We start from the raw sequence: 22,359 nt of genomic DNA on the forward strand, positions 1-22,359 counted from the left end.
TGGTGGTTTAATGGTGTGGGATGTTTTCTTGGCACACTTTAGGCCCCTTAGTGCCAATTGGGCACCGTTTAATTGCCACGGCCTACCTGAGTATTGTTTCTGACCATGTCGATCCCTTTATGGCCACCATGTACCCATCCTCTGATGGCTACTTCCAGCAGGATAATGCACCATGTCACAAAGCTCGAATCATACCAAATTGGTTTCTTGACAATGAGTTCACTGTACTAAAATGGCCCCCACAGTCACCAGATCTCAACCCAATAGAGCATCTTTGGGATGTGGTGGAGCGGGAGCTTCGTGCCCTGGATGTGCATCCCACAAATCTCCATCAACAGCAAGATCCTATCCTATGAGTATGGGCCAACATTTCTAAAGAATGCTTTGAGCACCTTTATTAAGGCAGTTCTGAAGGCAAAAGGGGGTCAAACAAAGTATTAGTATGGTGTTCCTAATAATCCTTTAGGTGAGTGTATATGCGTAAACCAATGGCATGTGTAAACACAACAAAATGATTATTTATATGTTATATACCAAAGACTGTCATCCAAAGATTTTCGTACGAGGGGTTTTAGTTTGTTTTTCAATATTCTTTCAATGCCACTTGGGGCCAGTAGCTAATGGTGCAGAAATAATTTACTGTAGGCTACTTTAAATGGCTGAATTAGTGCCCTTCACTCTTTATCACTAAAGATCGATTCATTTGTTAAATAAACAAACAAACAAAAAAAGAAGTTTGAATCCTGGATAAAACAACAAATAAAAGAGGAAGTGAAATGACATTGGCTAATCTTTTCCATGTAACTCACATGACGAGAAAGATTTTTAGGCCACAGCAGCTGATGCACCCTTAGGAGTAAAATCACTTGTGGGACAGATTCTCGGAGTCCAACTTGCATGAGCCCATTTTTTTTGGAGTCACGAGCTACAAGAATTCATGAAAGAGAAAGTTTTCTTGAGAGAATTCATTCTTGTAGGCACTAGGCAGCCAGTCACAAGTGGTTTAATAGTATATCATGCATATGTGCACTGTCCCGAATAAATAAATAAATAAATATAGCAACACCAAAAACTTCCATTCAGACTGCGTGCCCTGCATAATAAAAAGTTTTTATTTATTTAAAATATATTTGTATAATATATTTTGCATATATATGTTAATCATGTTTAAAGTATTTAACTATAATTTTACTACATAATAAATTATATTTCAATTTTATTTCTAAATATTGTATTTTAATTATAATTTCATAGAGGTTGTTTTTATGAATAGGCCTATATTATTAACTTTAGTAATTTATTAACTGAAGTATATTCATATTTGTGCTGCTATATCAATGAACATCTGTTAATCTGCAAAAACACATAGTACTCAAGTTTTGAATGCATTCATGTTTTATTTCTCTGAATACTCAACAATGTTCTGTGGCAAAGTAAAAATCACTTCAGAGAATGAACTGTTTAATGTCTAAACACATATGTGTACAGTAGATGTATAACCATGGCATCAAAAGAAAATGAATTATGAACTGCTCGATAGGATCTCTTCGTAGTTGTATTTCACATCACAGAGAAGACAGGACAGAATACTTACAACCATTAACAGAGCAATTGACTGAACAGAAATCAGCTGAACATGGAATTTACAGATCACACAAGAAAACAAGAATGTCTTCTCTCAAACGAGCCTCAAAGTGAAGTGACGAAAGACTGAGTCTGCCCTCGGGTAAAAGGGTTTGTCTGTCTGTGTGACACAAAGATGGCCGTTCATGATTGTGGTCTAAAGGTTAATTATACATGCCAGTTTGTAAATGCAAAAATATTGAGGTTGTAAAGAAACTACAGTTTAAAGAAACTGTTTAGTGAACCATTTTTATTCTGAAACAAACATGCAAATAAGAATCAGTCATATCTTTGAGATTTTTTCCTTTATTAAAAAAAAAAAGAACTACCAACTCTTGTGAACAAATGTAATTAAATGTAGTGACAATCATCTATCGCTGTTGATGCCATTGCAATGTTCATGGATAGGTGAAAATGACTAAAAATGCTTTGTAAAGAAAAACTACTCGCCTACAGACTGAACATCGTTTTCACAAACTCGCGTTTTTGTAGTTTACAGAGACGATAACACTATCGTTTTCAAAAACTTGCACTTCCAAAAGTTTGCATTTTCAGCCCCCTAAAACGCCTTGTTGAGTAAATGAACGGCCAAAATGCATAAAAAGTTTTCTGTTTTTAGTTGAAAACAATGTTGTGTAAACACCCCCTCAGTTATTTTTATATTAATGGGCACCAATGGTAACTTACCAAGCCAGCAGTTACAAAAACATTTACAGTTTCACAAAAAAAAAAACAGACCAAAAAACACAAGTATATATTTAAAACAAAATATCAAAGAAGGAAAAAGTATCAGTAACCATTTTTAGCATTTTTTTTTTAGAAAAATGCCCTGTAAAAATTATTAGAGCACTAACTGAATGACCCTACAAATAAATAAATACAAATAAGTAAACTTCTACATAACTATTTAAATTAGATAAATTGGTCATATTGGCTGGAGTGTTAGTCATACTGCTGTAATTCTCTAAATAATGCAAAGCTTCATTATCACCCACTAAAATCATAACAGCATTAAAGAAACGCATCTCAGTTCTTAAAAGTCCTTCAAAGCAGAAGCCAAGGAAATGCTTCTGTAATCATAATAATCAAAGGACAACTTCCATTTGTCCTAAAATATCATCCCCTGCATCACCAGAAAACACCCCAAGTTTTCACACATACACCAAATTTGGTCCAGTATAGGAACAAATAACCATTTAACCAAAACTAGGATAATCCAAAAGCACTGCATCCGAATGCAGCCTAAAACTGAAACACAATGATGCATGTCGCATTTTACAGCAAAATCAGTTCGATTTTGTCAGTCCACAAACTGATGAGGCACTAAAATCTCTACGGTAAGGGGATTTTTAACAATACCTTGACGGTACAATAAAGAGTCGCAATAGCCAACAGGCCATACGTATTACAAAAGCAAAAAACTGTTTTAAATAATTATAAAAATGGGCAATTTTCTTTAAAAAATTCGCAACTACCAAGCTAATATGCTTGGTTTAAATAATTGCCAAAATACAAGGAGAATGAAATAAAGTAGATGGTCCAGTGTTAAGTACTTCACGTATTTATGTGGTTATCTGTGTGACAGACGCAGAAAAAAGGTGCTATTAAAAATTTACTTGAAAGAAATAAGACAAACAGCGCCTCACATTTTGTGCTTCGTAAAATCATAATTAGGCATAAAAATACATGGTTTTTGAGTGTAATGTACTGTATATTCACTGAGGTAAGCAGCAAGCTTAGGTATTCTGATTTTATGAATACTGTATGTCTATGCCTTCCATAATAATAATAATAAAGAATTGGATACATCCAATTAAAGGACCATGACCCAAAAAAAATGGAGATTCCTTGAAATTTTTAGTAACAGTTGATGCATAAATGAAATGCATTAAGCTATCAAAAATAAATCTGTCGAAGTATAAAGTCATTTCAAGTTGATCTCAAAAAATAATAAATTTCTACACCGGCAGAAAAGGCACAGCAAACAGGGCAAATTTGCTGTAGAAAAGGAAATTAATGTAGATATAATAAAACATTGCAATCCAAGAAGCAAATTTGTCAGTCAGGTGGGAATCATGTTTCTGGTTGCTGAGAGAGACAATGGCGCCTCCCCACAAGCATTTTCCGTACGCACTTTTCGCGTGAGGTACATTCTGAAACAAAAGCTGGCGATATGCGATACAGAAAGCTTATAATCATACTACTGCACGCATACAAGGCCCTAAAATAAAGGGATGACCAAAGCAAACCACTCACAGTGGTTATATGACACACATCACCAATGGTTGAAAAAATATATATCAAATCCTGATTGAAAACTTGTAACTTGAAGATAAAGACTGAAACGTGTACAGTAATACATTTGATTGAGAAAGGACTGACAAAATCTACATCTCAATTGAAATGCTCCTGTGACATTCTGGTTTTGTACGTGGTGATTAATATAGATGTTGCCTGTGGCAGCAGGATAAGGCGTTTTTTCTGGCTCACACACGAGGAGAGGTGAGGCAGTCGACGAATACAGTAAGGGAGTCTGAGGTGGATATGAGGCATCTGTCGCTCCGTTTGCTCTTCAGGACTCCTGAGGAACCACTTCCATCAGTTTCTGGAATGTCGCAGTGGTAGAGACTGGACAGGAAAAAAGAAACATATATGTATTCATCAAAAAAGATAGTAAAGACATTTATAATGTTACACAAAGTTTCTATTTTCAAATACATTCCGTTCTTTTGATTAATCAAGAATATTGAAAAAAGTAGCACGATTTCCACAATATATTAAGCAGAACAACTGTTACATTGATGATAAAAAGAAATGTTTCTTGTGCAACAAATCAGCATATTAGAATGATTTCTGAAGGATCATGTGACTGAAGACTGGAGTAATGATGCTGCTGAAAATTCAGCTTTGCATCACAGGAATAAATTACATTTTTAAATATATTACAGTAGAAAACAGCTACTTTAAATTGTAATAATATTTCACAATATATCAGTTTTCCCTGGATGCTTAATCAAATAAATGCAGATTTAGTGAGACTAAGAGACTAATTTGAAAAACATTTTAAAAAACATATATTGAGTACCATTGATTTATGCAATTAATTCTATCATTTATTAACTTTAATTTATTTTACATTTTATTTTGAGTATGATTCATTAGTGCATGCTATTGTAAATTGTTTTTTTTAAATACACGTGAGGCCTAAAAAAATTGCAATATAACAAGGCACATCAAACCCTAAACCATTCATTACTAAATATTATTTTAACACTTTAAATCTGTCAAATTATGGAGGTTAAATGCATTGTAAATATCTAATTTTGTCTTGAAAAGCAGTTTAGTCACAAGTTTAATTTAAACATTAACTTTGTCAGATGTAAGAATGGCACTCAAAGTCAGTTAGTGTTTCAGATTGCAAGTTTTTCAATGCAGTTTTAACTGTCTAGAACCATCTTTTATCTCATTCTCATTAAGAGACACTCACAGATGATCTGCAAAAGCCATTTTGGCTTGGTCTGCCACCAAACGCCGAAGAAGTAGACGGGAACTCCTGTGGCGATGATTCCGAATCCTATAGCACATTCCACAGGGGTTTTCCAAATGGACACCACGATGAGGAACAGGCAGGCCAGTACGAAGGAAATGGGCAGCAGGATATTGACCTAGTGGACAGAGAGAGGTGGGAAAGCTTTGAAAATGTGATCAAAAGCCTATTTAAAGTGCAGTCGCAAAGTATAACGTATGTTTATTAAGGAACATTTATTTCACATATGAAAGACACGCACTGTAGAAGTGTACAGCTTAATGTAGCCCTTTTCTCTGACAATCACCATTCTTCTCTGGCTGCTCAGTGTGGTAGGACATCCTGATCTTTGATGTTTGGGTTGTGTTGTGTTTTCTCCATTTATATACAATGAACTTCACAGTGCTCCAAGGTTCAAAGCAATACTTTTTATAGCCTTCTCCTGTCTTTTTTCTCTTTACAACTACATCACAAAGTTCCCCAGAGTAGATTCTTGCTCTTTGTGATTAGCCGATTTCTATACCTGGTATTAAGATGCGTTTTGGTTAATCGGATCACAAGTGGACGATGCTAAATACAGGTGTAAACGGGGGTCTAAAAAGTTTAAAGCTTGTCCACTTTCGACCACTTCCAGAGGTATTTGAAAACACATTCAACAGTATTGCTTTCGTTCTGTAACGCTCAAGTAGTCGAATGTATTTGAACAGCCACAAAAGACAATTTTTGCCATTTAAAAAGTATTAATATCTCACCCAATCGTTTGAATAGTAGTAATTTTCTTTGAAAGTAATATAATACTCCTTATTCTTAGTGTATTATAAGGATTCTTAACGTCTGGAAGTTTGACACTTCAATAGTTAAAACCATCAGTGAAATCAGTAAAGTGTCTAAAGACAACATCAGAAGCAGTAATAAATAACAACAGACAATGGATTGTCCCTAATGAGATTGAAAATGAGAACAAGATTATGAGCAATAAGCAAATGGCCTCTTTCACTCCAGTGCCTCCAAACCTCCTTTGATGAACATCCCTCAGTGTCCAGCAGAATGTGGATGAATGAGAGAGGCACACAAAAGGGCCTGTGTGTTACCATTCTCTTGCTGGGTGTGTTCGAATTTAGACAGAGAACACATATTAAGGCAGGTCAATTCTCATGGATTTGAAAGTATGACCTCCTTCCACCTCACAAAGTCCATCTGTGTTCACTTACAGATGTTCAGCCAATCAAAAGTTGTTTTCTCCGCCCCCTGGCTCACCTTAATTGGTCGTTCCAACTCGGGTTTCTTGTAGCGTAACCACATCATGCCAAGGATCGCCATGGCAATGCAAAGCCAATTAAAGAAGCTGAAGAAGTTGATGACAGAGAATATGTCATTGGAGAAGGCGTAGAGGAGAGTCATGATACACTGTGAAGGGAAAAGTAAAGAAAATTATTTGGCATCCAGGAATCTTTTATTTTAAGTTGGTTAATTCTTTTTTTTATGTGGGTCAATCATTTCTTTGTGTGTTAATTGACCTTTATAGTAAAATGCAGTCTAATTCATTCTGATTTGTGAATCAGTACAAACAATTCACTAAAAAGAACTCGCTCAAATGATCGATTCACTCGTGAGATGATCACTCAAATGAGTCACTTAAAAATTAAACAGATTCTCAGAATAACTAGGTGTTTAACTTGAAGCAGTCACAGACTATGCACAGACGTATCGGTGTATGACAAAGTGCCGCAAGAGCGATTCGAAAGCATACAGAGCCGTCTGCTCTTTAATCGCTCTCGTGGTACTTTGATGTCAAACACCGATAAATGATTTGCTTAAAAATTGGTTAAAATGATTCATCAAAAAGAACTGATTCAAAAGATATATTTGCTCAAAAATGGGAACCGAATAATCAATTCAAAAGATTAATTTGTCCAAAAATTGGTACCACTTAAACCAATTCATTGAAAAAAAAAAGAAGAAAAGAAATGACTCAAAAGACCGTTTTGCTCAAAATAGAACTGGTTAAAACGATTTATTGAAAAGAACCAATTCAGCAGAATGATTCACTCAAAAATTAGAACTGGTTAAAATGATTAATTGAAAAGAATAAGAATAATAATTCACTCACAAATTAAAAAAGTTAAAACGCGTTAAAAAAAGAAAAAAATAATCAACAAAGAAACTGGACATAATTTGAAAGTCGTATTGAAATCACATTTGAAAGTCATAAATTGAAAGTCATATTGGATGAAGGGATGTGGTTGGTTGTGGACACCTACAGTAAATATAAGCGAAGGCAGAGGGGTCATTAGATCAGGGTGGATCATCGACAGCAAACTGGGAAGATGACCTTCTCTGGAGCCCACAAAGAACAGCCTGAAGGGAAAGAGAAAGATACATAAGAGCGTTTTGGCCATTAGGTCTGATACTAACCAGCATTACAAACAGATCTGTTGGATGCTAACCTGAGCAGCATTTGCAGTGGAAAAGCCTGCAGGGTGACTTTAGTACAACACTAAGTTGTTTATTTAATTAATCTGTATGGTTAAAGTAAAGTAATCTGATTAATGTGACCTCTTTCAACAAAGGATATATTTATAACCTGTGTGTTTATAAAGTGTGTGTGCATTACCTAGATGAAGTAAACAAAGAGCCATTCACAGAGCCAAAGCAGGACAGACCCACAAACACAGGGATTATCCAAGCCATTGGCCCCAGGTGGTAGTTTCCAAAGTCCTGAAAAAACAACAACAGCTTATATAATTATTGTGTAATTTTAATAAACATTAATCGTTCGTTCGTTCGTTTCGTTCGTTTATTCATTTATATAGCACCTTACAGACTACCACTGTAGTTCCAAAGTGCTGTACATCACAATAAAAAGAAACCAGCAAACATGTAGACATACAAAACATACAGAAAACATCCAAATACACTGTACTAAAAAGCCAAAGAATACAGATGTGATTTTAGGCGGCCCTTAAAAACATTTAAATTTATGGAGGATCTAACATCCAACGGTAACTTATTCCACAATCTAGGACCTTTTTTACTTGTTCTTTTTTAATAAACTTGTTTCTTTTTTAATAAAAAAGAAACAAGTAACTGAGTTAATAAATAATCACATTGAGTTGATAAAGGTGAATATGGAATAGGATATGTCTATGTGGCGACACTCACCACAGCAACAGCCTCAGAGGAGAGCATTTGCTCCGGACTGAGCGTGGTGAAGTAGGCCAGGTTGGTCAGCACATAGACAACGGTCACAATGGGAAGCGAGATGATGATAGCCAGAGGCAGATTTCTGTAAAACGCCAGCACATACACCATAACATAACACACTACTCGCAAAAACTTCACTATGCTTTTTAACTTAAATTTTTTTTAATTAAAGACCTAATTTGCACACAGTTGTTTTTGGTGCATCTAATTTTGTAAAGAACAATTTGACATGATTAATTTACGATAAGTACCTATATATAAGCTGTCTAAATCATAAGATCTTTCCATCGGACTGAAACGTTTGCTCCCTAAAAAAAGGGGAAAAAATATTTTTTTGACTTACCTGTATGGATCGATCATCTCCTCTGTGACAAAATTCAAATAATTCCTGGTAGAAAAGGTAAATGCAAACATTAAAAAATGCTATCCTACAATTTCAACTGCTGAAGGCCAAAAATTAAGACGAAGAAACTATAAAATAAAATAAAAAACTATAATAATTTGAAAGAGGATGCAGAGAAATTATAGAATGACCGACAAATAGTTTTGAATTCTAATTAAGGGGAAGTGTAAAATTTTGTGGATATTGTAATACTTCTTCCTGCGCCAGCTGAATATGCAGAGTGAAGTATAAGTTCAGCTGATTTCCATGCAAAGTACAAACACAGGAATCATCAAAACAACTATGTGGGATTTTGGACCAATGGGATTTTACAGTGGATGGGTCTACTCAGCATGACCAAAAGAAATCAAGTGTTCTTCAAAATACCTTATTCTATGTTGTTGTAGTCAAGACTCTTTAGGATAAAAAATGTGATTTACATGGAAGGATATTTTGGATCGCATGGTGTAGCATTACATTTTACTAGTGATTTCCCTTGTTAAAAGTCAAAGTCTAACTCTTCCTGCTTTCACCCTAGTTTCGCCCAAATATAGAGAAGTTCTGTGGTCTTACCATCCTCCATAAGCAAACAGCCCACTGTAAAGAGCCAGTCCGATGTTGCCAAAGTTTGTTTTGCTTCCTTTGAATGAATTTTCAGGCAGAAGATCAGTAGTATCACCTGGGACAGAAACAATCAGCATGAAACATGAGATTACAGTGCTGTTGCAAACTATCAGGAACATTATGTAACAAACAACCCAAACAAGTCATAATATCTGGGGAGTACTCTACAATTCCCACAATATTTCCCCATGAGAGGAACAAACAAGCTTGCATGGAAAAAGTTAAAAAGTGGCTTCCTGCTATCATAATACGACGAATTTTCAAAATCAACATGCTGACATTCTCAAAGCTGGTTGTGGGCAGAAGGTCGGCACATGAGGGTCGATGTCGCAGATGACACGACTGAAACGGAACAGTGATGGGAAAACAAGAACCGGAGAGAAAACGGAGGGTTTGCACATTCTTGAACACCCAAAGCCTGTGAAGTTCGCACTGGATCAACAGATGAAGAGTGTTTTTTCAGGCTGAGGCCCGCTCTCTATCTGTTCCATGAGAAAGCCGGGAGAGACCAAGCCTCTACGTGCATCCATCTCTCCAAAGCCTGTGGGTCGTACGACGAGGCCTTCCCTAAAAGTAGATGCCGTATTGGTTCAATTTATGCTAACGAAACAGGGGTCCGAAAATAACTAGTTTCACAGGTTTGAAGAAATGTATATGCAGAACAGAAGAATCTGAGACTAAATCATAAAAAAGTGACTTGCAACTTGAGTACTCCAGAAATCATTTCTGTGAATATCGCTACACAAGGAGACTCTCTTGTACTTTCTTTCTTTTCTTTGAGAATGTGTGGTTATTTATTCTTTATTTATTCAACTGATTGAATGTCCTAATTTGCATATTTTCAAGGTTTAAAGACCTTAAGGCCCAGAAAGTAAAGCACATGACCACAACCTTCTTAAATCTAAAAATGGACCATCAATTGAATATTTCTCTTTGTTCCCCCATAGTAAATTAATAGTTAACTATGGCAACTGGGATTTATATTGTATATATTATATATACAAACTACCGTTCAAAAGTCTGGGGTCAGTAAGATTCATTCATTTATTCAGCAAAATCACATAAAAATGGATCAAAAGTGACTAATATATATATATATATATATATATATATGTATATATAATTCAAATAAGTGTTTCAGAAAATGCAGGGGAAAAAATTTATCACAATTTCCATAAAAATATTACTATTACTAAAATATTAAATAAAAACATTGCAAAAAATAAGCATATTAGAATGATTTCTAACGGATCATGTGACAGAAAAAAAAGGAGGCTTTGCAATCACAGGAATAAATTCCATTTTAAAATAGAAAACAGTCATTTTACATTGTTTTTTTTTTACTGTATCTTTGATCAGTGAACATAAGACACTTCTATACAAATATATTTGTATATGTAGAAATTAACATCACCCAGATTAATTAAGTACTTGTTGTAAAGTGTTGCTTATGGCAATGTATTGTGAGAATAATTTTGTGAACATGTTTGCAGTGTAAGAACGATTGCTGCCCAAGGCGAGCTCATGTGAATCAGTGTGATGATCGATGGAGGCCAACGCCACCAGGTCACATGACACAACAGGCGAGGTAGGTGTGTGTGTGTGTGTGTGTGTGTGTGACTGTAGGCCCGAGGCAATGAGGCGCAGAACGAGACTGAAAGCCTGTATAAACTCTTTGTATAAACTTGAGTATTACAGGCTCAGACCTGAGCTTTAGAGAACTATGCTAGCACAGAACAGCCCAAACTCTGTCTAAGAGAAATGCTTCGACAGCAGATCTCAGCTTACATAGCCTTGATTCAATCTGAAGAATTCCTAAAAACAACACGTAACATCTAACACACATTTTTTTTAACAGGCAACAGCTCAGTGTGTGAAAGTGAGCCGGTTTAGTGAGTTGAGCGTCCTACATTCTAAAAAACGCTGGGTTGAGCATGTTGGGTCATTTTGTTGGGTTATTTGAAACAATACAGCCCTCCGACACAACAACCCAGCGGTGGCTTTACTACAACAACCCATCTGATGGGTTACACAGAGCGTGGGCTTCTCCATCCTCGTCGGGAGAGAGCAGATTTTAACGCTGCAGAATTGGTGCATTACTTCAGTAAATTAAAGGTTTGTATACATTTTATTTAATCTATAAAGTATTTACATTGCTATAAATCTCATATATTTATATGAGATGTCAGTCAGCTGAATGTGTCCGTCGGCATCGGTCTGTCTCGCATGATGGAAACGCCTTTTTCCTTGAATAAACTGATTTTGATTCGTTATAATACTGAATATTATTAATTTGGACGGTAAAATATGTTCTCAGAACTCTGTATTGTTTGTTTATGTGTGCAGGTTATAAGGAGCTTGTCAAGATATATAAGCGAAATATTGTCAAATTTGTTTTCAAACATAAGTTATTAAATATTTTACTTTTAAAAAGCAATTTCGTTGAACTGTATAAGCTGTATAATTGTTGACATTCTTTTCTGCACTTTTTTACTCATACTCAACTCTTGACTATATGTTTGTGCATCCCTGGGTGTTCTTGCTTATTAATAAATGTACAGCTTTTGATTATTAGGGTTAGTAATTCTGTGTGATTTTAATTTTGGGTTCATATTAAGCCATATTAATATCGTTCTTTTTAATCAATAGTTGATTTTAATGAAACAACCAGCATGTTGACTCAACATTTAACCCAACCAGCTGGATAAAAAACAACCCAACATTGAGTTTGTCCAATTTTGACCCAGCGCTGGGTTGCCAAATAACCCAGATTGGGTTGTTTTAACCCAGCATGTTTTATAGTGTACGGTCACAGAGAAGTGCAAAACAAATAACAAAAATGAAAACAAATGAACAAATCTATAATGAAAACAAATGAACAAATCCAAAAACAAAACAACAAATTATAAACACAATGGCGAGTCTATTTTTAGTGTGAGCCACGATGCTCAGATTGAGTCCAGCTAGCATCATTTCCTGTTCCCTCATTTTTACCCATCATTACTCAGCTCTCAACTAAAATGATCAATACAGTGGCAAAAAGACCAAAGCTGAAAACTTCCCACTAATGATTATGTTAATTAGCGAGTGGAGTCTGGGGAATGGGTGGAGTCCCACTGTCTCCGTGTGGGCGGAGCTCCAGTCCCTGTAGAGTTCAGCATGGTTGATAAACCACAAAGTGTCCTGTTGCATGCTCCGTTTTAGCAACGGCTGGGTGGTTTGGTGTGATAACGTAGCAGTATTGAGCACTAGTGCTTTTCTCAAAACAAAGACAAACACTAAGATAGACACTGAGATTATTTTTTGGTCTTCTAAGTGAGATAGGTCTATCAAGAAGTCAAACAGAGGCCACTTTGTGCAAAGAAACTGACACAGAGAAAGGAAATGTCACAGAGGAAGACACTGTGAATTCAACAGCTCTTTCAAAAGCAAGACTTTTTAGCAAGACTTAATTTAATAGGACACTTGTCTTGTCATTTTAGCCATACAGATATCTTAGGACATTTCTACCTACATAGGTTATAAAATATTACTCTCTCAGAACAGGAAGGGTGTGTCTATCTATGGATCAAATTCACAGGCATCATTCTCTGGCCTCGCTGTTCTCACAATCCTTTTGCATTTGCTTATCTAGCTAGCACATAAATACGCCCAATAGCTAGCCAGCTGCCTCACTGTCTTCAGTCAACATGAACAATCATCTAATGCATTCTAACTAAAACTGAAAGCTATACATGACATACATGGGTGGAATCAACTCCATCTCACAACTGATTTAAATAAGTTCTGTCCCAAATGGCATACTATACTATACACTGTGCAAAATAGTGCACAAGTACAAGAATTGGGACACATTTATAAAGTTTAATCTTATGTTGCTACGCTAAATATGCAATTCACATTAGACCCTAACTGAATATCACATTCTAAACATCAAAATGCATGCACATATCTGCTAAATATTTCCATTTTAATTTAACATCTCATCTCATTCCCCAACTTTTTTCATTGAGCGTGTCGCAATGCTTTAAAGGACTATGTGTAGTTTTTTAGGTATTATATTATCTAAAATCAATATTTTTATTCATAAATATGTCCTCAATGGTGTACAAGTACCTCTGCCAATTATCCGACTTATCCTCGTAAACGAAGAATTTATCATCTTTATATACATGTGACGGGTAGGTCCACGGAGGCTTCCATGTCGTTCCGCCATCTTGAAAAACTATAATAGCAGAGAGGGTCAAAAAGTACTAGGTCAACGCGTTTCTACAATGTGTTTTCGTTCAGAGCCAGCGTCACATAACTGAAAGCAGCAGAAACGGAGGAGCAGAGCAGTGAGAGGCGTTTGTCACTGCCCCTTTAATAAAAATAATTCATTCAATACTGAAATAATATCAATAAAATCTCATTAAAGGGACATTGTGTAGGAATTTCTCCCATCTAGCGGTGAAATTGTATTTTGCATTCAAACGAATTGTGCTCTCCGGTGCCTCGCTTTTTCAAATGCGTGTTGCATCTACGGTAGCTGTTATGTACCAAAAAGCTATGACAGGATGTGTTCTAATAGCACTTCTTCGAGTTTTCCTTCGGGTGAACAGGTTTGTTATTTCAAACAAACTGCAACTTGACACAACGAACAATTGAATGTTATAGTATGAATAATAACAGTGCAATGCAGCCTTTTAAACTTGCCGGGGCAGTGACAAGCGCCTCTCACTGCTCTGCTCCTCCGTTTCTGCTGCGTTCAGTCACGTGACGCTGGCTCTGAACGAGAACACGTCGTGGAAACGCATTGACCTAGTACTTTTTGACCCTCTCTGCTATTATAGTTTTTCAAGATGGCGGAACGACATGGAAGCCTCCGTGGACCTACCCGTCACATGTATATAAAGATGATAAATTCTTCGTTTACGAGGATAAGTCATATAATTGGCAGAGGTATTTGTACACCAATGAGGACATATTTATGAATAAAAATATTGATTTTAGATAATACAATACCTAAAAAAACTACACAGTCCCTTTAAGATTGTCACCGTGCATTCTTGAATTGCATCGCTGTGAAACTTTCTTTATTTAAAAAAAGAAAAAATAGAAATGAATACTTTATTAAGCAAGGATGCATTAAATAGGTCTAATGTGACAGTAAAGATTTTTCAAATAAATGCTTTTTTTATTCATCAATGAGCAAATATATTAAGCATCACAACTGTTTTCAACATTGATAATAATAATAAATGTTTCATGGGCACCAAATCAGCATATTAAAAATATATATATTATTTTAATATAAGAAAAAAAAATTCTGATTGGTTATTGCGGTATTTTGCCACAATAACCAATCAGAAAAAAAGAAACTGCGTGATTGGTTAGCATTAGACAGCATGCTCTCCAGACTGGCCCCGCCCCTGAGCACTTGAGTACTCATTTTTGAGACCACTCAGTACTCGAAATTTATTTATCTGTATCATGCAAGTGGTAACTTCAGGACACACCCAAAGGCTTAACCAATCAAAGAAACCCACACCCAAAGGCAAGGCCAAACTCTGGCAGTCTTGCCGAAATTTGGGTGTGGCAGGCCAATTAAAATAGTTCTGGCTCCCATATTGCAGGATTCAGTGATTAACAAGTAGCACAGCATCTCCGTCCCATTTATCTTTCTTTCAATAACCATCTTGCTGTCTGTCACTACATGTCCACTGCTGTGGGCAGTGAGAGTAGGTGGAGGGGAGATAAAAGATCTAATAATCCATTCGAATTAACCTGTCCTGTCTCGCTGACTCACAACTGATTGAGAGATACCAGCTTCAGGCCTTTGTTTGTGCAGCAGACACGGACATGTAGCAAGTGAATGGACCTTTATTAATCTCCATCTCAGACTGTGAAATCCTCTTGTTCCTTTCTGAATTTGTGAGCTTATACCAGTAAGCTAATGAGAAACCGAACCAAAAAGTTAGATAAAGTGCACAGTGGACCCAAAAATGCATCAATGTATAAATGTAAACTTGATTCTCTGTGAAACCACTGATGTTAATTCAATTTGGTTACTGTGGCCATTTAAACATTAGCTACTGTAGTTCATGTCAAGGCTGGGGGTAAGGTCTGCCATCTAGTAGTACAAATCTTTATACTGCTCTTTCTTTTTGTTTGCTTATTATTTCTCTAGACTATTACTGTCAGTGCTTTAGTGTCTCAATGGCAAACAATCAGAGTTGCTGTTCTGGCTGGACATTCAGCAGGTCTACAATTCAGTCCAATTCTCTGAATCTGAGTCCAGGCAACAGAAATCCCAAAAAGTGATGGAGTGCTGACATATGAGGCATGCCTGAGGCATGCGTCACGATTGCTGAACCAAGACTGCTGATAAACCTTATTTTTATATACGATCATATACATTATTTTCAAAAAATAACCAGTAAATAGAATATAAAAATGAAAAATGTATATGTATATAAAAATATATAATAAAATTAAATTAAATTAAAACGTAAACAAAATTATAAATACAATATAATGATTAGATAAAAGAAAATTAAATAAAATTGATTGTTTGGGATCAAATGTTTGTTTTTAGAGACATATTTATATTTAATATAAATTATAGTACAATAATGGTTTCATCATATATTTTGTAAAAGGGTTAAATGGCTGAAGCAATAGAGCACTAAATCTGTGTCAAATTTGAGATTATTTACTTATTTTGTATGTTTTTAATTGTTGGATATTGTCAAGAAGTCCAGAACCTCTAAGGTAGGATATTTGATTTGTTTAAAAATACAAGCTATGTTCATTTTATGTTAACTAATAGTTTATCTATTAATTGATTTAAAAAAGTAATGGGACACCGATTTGTACCCTTTTCATGGAAAATCTCTTTTGATGTTGAACTGAACTTGGTGTCAAACTTTGTGTAGCTTGCAAATACTTTTAAACCAGCTAAGCAAAGCGCAAAAGCAACATTGTAATGGAAATTGTTGAAACACATTGTATCAATGTAATTGTACGTGGTATCCATAGCAAATCTAAACAAATACCATGCAAACCTTGATTCATATTAGACATTAAACAATACATTCCCTCTGTCGGTATTTACAAACATGTGCTATTCATATGGGTTCTTGTGGTTACCGTGTGACATGGTCCAATTTATATATATATATATATATATATATATATATATATATATATATATATATGTATTTTCTTTCATTTATATTATGGAAACACCATTGTAAAATAACAGCTATTTGGCTGTTTTCCATTACATTCTTCAGCACCTTGTATAGTTACCTGACTGATTGCTGGTTGACATTTAGGTGTGTTTGTGTGTGTTACCCACCTTTGCCGATCTCCACAAAGCCAATAATGATGATGAGGGCCAGGGCGAGTAGCTTAGCAGCGGCAAAGGCATCTTGGACCCTTGTGGCGGCCTTCACACTGTAGCAGTTGATAGCAGTCAACAACACTATGGGGAGAGAAGGAGGCAGAAAAAGAACAACAGGCACTTATTTTTAGTCTTTCACAACACAAGTTCAGAGAAAGTTAACCTAAATACTTGGTAAACTAATTAGGGTAGAATTTGTCAGCCATGCTTGAACTCAGGAGGCGTCGCTCACAAAGCGCTGTTTACGTTTAGTAACACGTGCCAGCATGCTCTCTAGTGTGCTACTTTTTCTAATGAAATAGCATGTCTGCCAAATTTGTACTTATATCAGACATAAAGTGTGGTCAAATATCTGTCCGATCTTGAAAATGTCAGCGCCAAATGTAAGGTTTAACTGAATATAAATATCATATTCTGCAGGACACATTAATCTGCCTAATAGGTTCTAATTGTATTAAAGGGTGGATCTGCGAACGATTACCTGAATCATACTCAAATGTCTCGGCCCTACTTATTCCATCCACTTACTTTAATTTTTGTTGGGTTAATTCTGTTTCAATCTGATTAAAGGGTTAGTTCACCCAAAAAATAAAAAGTATCCCATAATTGACTCACCCTCAAGCCATCCTTGGCGTATATCACTTTCTTCTTTCAGCCAAACACAATCAGAGTTATATTAAAAAATATCCTGGCTCTTCCAAGTTTTATAATGGGAGTGAATAGAGCCTGAGATTTTTAAGCCCAAAAAAGAGCATCCATCCATCCATCATAAAACTCATCCATATGGCACCAGGGGGATAATAAAGGCCTTCTGGAGCGAAGCGTTGCGTTTTTGTATGAAAAATATCTATATTTTTAATTGTATAAACTATAATCACTGGCTTCTGGTAATAGCTGTACACGAGTCTAGTTCTGGCGAAAGAATGAACTCTGACGCATGACGTATTGATGAACGCGGATGCGCAGAGGATAGAGCAATACAAAACACTGCTCACGAATTAGAAGTCTAAAACGAGAATTGAATTTTTGATAAGTGATGGAGGAGCTTTAGCCTAGAAATCTAGACGCACCCTAGCGGCAGCAAAAAATATTTTGCAGCAAAGTGTGGTCTAGCAACTCTCCGTTGGCATTCGAGCTGGAAAAACCAAACTCTGGTCAGGCCAATCACATCATGTATAGAGTTGGTGGGCGGGCTTAACATAATGACGCTAGAGTTGTGACGATTCCGCGTGATTTCCATAGGTGATCTGCTACTTGCGAACAGCGGACTTGGAGTAAAGAGAACGTCACTTAAGTCATTCTTAAAAAAAGGAAGATGTGTTCGGAGTTTTGACGACCGGATACGGCAAAAGTTTAATATATCAACTAGCTCCGCTGGTGTAAACGCATGGGACTCACTCAGCCACAGCCGTCCCTTGCTCTGGTTGGTTGTAGCGCTGTCCTATTGCGTGCAGAGGGAATTTGAAAGACAACTGTTTATCCCGCCCCTCAGATTGAGGTATGCCAATTGTGAGTTCCCAGACCTAACATCTTGATAGGTCTGGCTTGCCAGGCTAGAGAAGCTTGACTTTGTGCAATATATTGATTAGGCCTATAGTTTATAAAGTTATAAAAATTTATATTTTCTTACATAAATGCATCGGTTCACTTCAGAAGGCCTTATTCACCCCCTAGAGCTGTAAGGATTACTTTAATCATGAATGGAAACCCTTTAACAGAAAGCCTATTGACTGGACGACTATGTGACAATTTTGAATACGACTGATTGAATTTGTCTGGGCTGATAGTCGTGTGGGTAACGATTTAGGAAAACGCATTTAATTGCAATTTTTCAGATTTTTTCCCACAGGTTTGCTATGCTTGTGCTGTATGAATTAACAAAAAAATCATTTTGAAATTATTTTTCCATATTGTTTTGTTCAATAAATAAATATACGACAGTCATAATACTTAACAAAAAATACATAAAATTATATTTATGACTGTATGATTATAACTGTATTAGTATGAGTAGGCCTATATTCTGGATGAACCATGAGGCCTTTCTGTGTGGGTGCTACCCTGCCTACGGCCCGGAAGAGTTACACAAGGTAAGTGGTTTGAAAAATAAATGGATGTGCCACAGTCTGCTTGAAACATAAAAGTTCACCAACCAAATACTGGTAAACAGATTTTGGAGGAATAATAAAAATCATGAGCCCCAATCACATCAGCCTCCAGCCCCTGCCTCCAAGCTCCCTATTAAATGTGATCAACTAACGAATACTTCAAAGCAGCATTAGCTGTAAATCGGTCTAGGCACCGAACAGAGAGGCGAAACCCAAAAGTCTTTGTGTGCCTCTAAAGTACAAAAGGGGGTCTGTATTGGGTAGGACAGTAGAGCCTGGGTCCCTCAAGCAAGAACACATGCAAACACTGTTGGATTAATGTCGGGCATTGCAGTTCTCGTTCTTAATAGACTAGGATCATGAGACCGGTTCCTTACTGAAATCCTCTATGGCAAGAGCATGGTCTAGCTCAAGGGGCATCTCCCATGGATACACACTTACGCAGCATAGTTTAATGCCACCAACCAATCCCGGAGGCCATAACCTCAAAACACATGAGAAATTGGGTCAGGGGAACAATGGGCAGCTGCCACGTCAACAGACACAAATACTGTCTATGAGGAACCAGACAAAAAACTGGGCACTTGATCTTAACATTCAGTGTTTGTATCAAATGTGTAAATCCCATAACTTGTCGTTGCTCAGTTTGAGCATATGGTCATAGTCCTCTTTACCTCCCTTTCTGTCTTGTCATGTGGGTTCTTATGGAAGGATTAGATTAGCAGGGCGAGATTACAGCGGATACTGGGTGCAGTGTTCATTAACTCCCTCACAATCACAAAGAATACACATTCCTGCACCCCAATCAAGCATTCATCTGGCCTAAATGAGAAAGGAGGAGGAGAGCGAGAAAGAAAAAATACAGGGAAAGAAAGAGAGAAATATGGGTTTTAATTTTTTTGGCCAATTAGTAATTAGGGTTTAAGCTAATTCTGCTAATCCTGACTGGTTTAAACCTGAGGGAGGGCTTCATTGCTCGCATAGCTGGCATGGTGCATTAAACCCTCAACATATTGCCATGAGCATGAATGTCAAAGATCTGTGAATGTGTGATTGTGAATGTAGCACTGCAGGGCTACATTCATTAACTCTTATTAGTCTTTACTCTCACGGCAGGAAACACCCACAATTTACGGCACGCTATACCTAATAGTACACATACTTCTCTGGGATGTCTATTTGATGTGCGTGTTTTCATCAGGAAGACATATTTTTTTACAGTGTTTGCTCATCTGCAAAGCATCTATGAGAAGTTTCCAGTCAGATGTTAAATAGACATTTAGAAAACGTCTTTAAGATGTTTATGATAAAGAATGTATGTAAAAATGACTTTTTAAAGGTGTTTATCAGATGTTTGTACACAGCAGATGCTTTCCAGATGAACCACTCTTTAACAGACATCTTGGAGACGTACATGTTCTATCTATAAGGGAATACAATAGCCAGATCATTTACAATGAATAATCTTAGTTTAGACAGGTTATGTTATTGCATACAGGCCAACGGGTATATTTAAGTGGAGTTTCTGCAACATAAAAAGCAGAGTAATTATTAAGTTATTAATGTAAGATGTTTTACATTATCAGCATTGGTTAATAACTTAAAACATCAAATAAACTACACTACTCTGCATTTTTTAAGTTCCAAGATAAAAGAAATCTGAAGTGCACTTTCTCAAAATATAATATACATTCGAAATCAAAATATAATTAATATCAGAGCGTCACTAAATTAGTATAATTAATACTATCAATTGAATGCAATCAATTTGCATAAAGCCCGCCAAGGTGATGTAGTAGCACGTGCCACTTCCTCTCACTAGATGATGAAATTTTTCTGCACCTTTTCAACATACTCATTTCCTCATTTAAGCTACAGACGCCGTATCAGTGTCAAACATGGTGTTTCTGTCTCTTATTACATATTTTCTTTTGGACACGTAGTAAAAAATTTTTATTTATAACTTGGTCGAACTGAGATAAATATTTTGACGGCGAGTAAATGAGACTTAAACGCTGAGAAGATGGAAGCGCGTTAATGACACGTGGAATGACAGCTGGGTAAATACTACCGTCAGAAAGGTTAAACTGTGGAGATCCATGATAAAGGCTGACTTAAGCCCTCTGTGGTTTTGTTTATATATGAAATAAAGGGGTAAAACATTTTATTCGACCACCTAACGAGGTAACAGGTTACTTACGGATACATAGGCAGGCGACCAGCTTTGCCCCTGGCTCAGGGACAGGGCAGAAGGGAAAGATGGGCTTCAGAAGGTATGTGGCGAAAACATAGGCGACAATATACTGCGAGGACGGCCTTATGATGAGAAGCTCGATCCAGAGTTTCAGAAAAGCAGGTAGGGAGCCGTAAACTTCAAGGATGTAGGCGTAGTCACCCCCTGATTTGGTGATGGTGGTCCCCAGTTCGGCATAGCACAGCGCGCCTATAGTGGAGAAGACGCCGCATACAGACCACACGACCAGTGACAACCCGACTGAACCGGCTTCTTTCACCACTCCGGTTGGAGTCACGAAGATACCAGAACCAATAATGGTGCCTACAATAATGGCCACGCCGTTCACGAGAGTTATAGTTCTTTTAAGCTCGACTGTCTCTTCTCCCTCCGCAGCGCTGATATCTGCGGTCGGGCTTTCAGGCGTGCCGTCTCCTTGTCGGCTCATGTTGCCATTCCCTCCTCTGCTGGAGAGCATCTTCTCCGTCACCTGCTCTTCATCCCGGTCCGCGGATGTATTTGAACTCCGTTTCTTCAACGCTGACATTGCTTCGTTTTGTCAAACAAAGCCAGACGCTTTGTTTTGCTTTTATTAGGTGTGAAAAAAGACCCTTTCAGCTCCTTCAGACTAGGCTCGCTGATGCACGGCGGTACCGTGGAGTCAGGTCTGACTCAGAGAAACGTGGTTTCTGAATCGTTTCAAGTCAACGTTGTAGAGACACACAAAGCATCTCCTGATTCGGCCTGCCTCTTTCCTCCTAATAACCGCGTCATTGAGCGCAGTATTAATGGAATATTTATCGCCCTCTAGTGTCTCAATTCCTCTGCATTGAGCGGTCCATCAGGTTGAGCAAGTCAAACCAGGGTTTTTTTGCAGTTGAACCCCCTAAGTACCCCTTGAGATGTTAAGTCACGTCATGACATTTAAATACATATAATAATTGAATTAGGGTTGCATGTTTATGACAATCAATATGGCCAATTATTTCTCTTTCCATAAACAGTATGAAAAAAGTATAAGGGTGAATTCAAGTTTATTGGGACACTTTTTGCCAATCAACCTGAATTCACCATACTTTTTGAACGCTATAGAGAGCAAGTAATGCTACTAGAATTTTCTAAAAGACTTGGCTGTTTTTATTATTAATTGTGCTGTATTTTGACTAATGTTTTTCCTATAGGCCTAGTCTTTACTTTATTTACACAGTTGGAATATTTTGATTGATGTTTTTAATTTTACACATTTTGAATACACTTTTTTTATTAGCCTAT

General features: G+C 36.7%; 1 protein-coding gene across 1 annotated transcript; it reads right to left on the reverse strand.

Annotated features, from left to right (window-relative positions):
* Positions 1-1,377: 1,377 nt before the first annotated feature.
* On the reverse strand, positions 1,378-21,862 carry slc7a5 (solute carrier family 7 member 5). Its single transcript, XM_077210446.1, has 10 exons — positions 21,055-21,862; positions 16,702-16,827; positions 9,309-9,414; positions 8,697-8,741; positions 8,312-8,435; positions 7,764-7,867; positions 7,411-7,507; positions 6,407-6,556; positions 5,111-5,288; positions 1,378-4,251 (listed from the first exon to the last, which is right to left on the reverse strand). The coding sequence occupies exons 1-10, from the start codon at positions 21,632-21,634 to the stop codon at positions 4,196-4,198; spliced, it is 1,566 nt and encodes a 521-aa protein (XP_077066561.1). The 5' UTR covers positions 21,635-21,862; the 3' UTR covers positions 1,378-4,195.
* Positions 21,863-22,359: the final 497 nt, after the last annotated feature.

This window comes from Siphateles boraxobius, unplaced genomic scaffold (assembly GCF_051911475.1).
Source record: "Siphateles boraxobius isolate OS27281-9 unplaced genomic scaffold, OSU_SipBor_1 65, whole genome shotgun sequence".
NCBI lineage: Eukaryota > Metazoa > Chordata > Actinopteri > Cypriniformes > Leuciscidae > Siphateles > Siphateles boraxobius.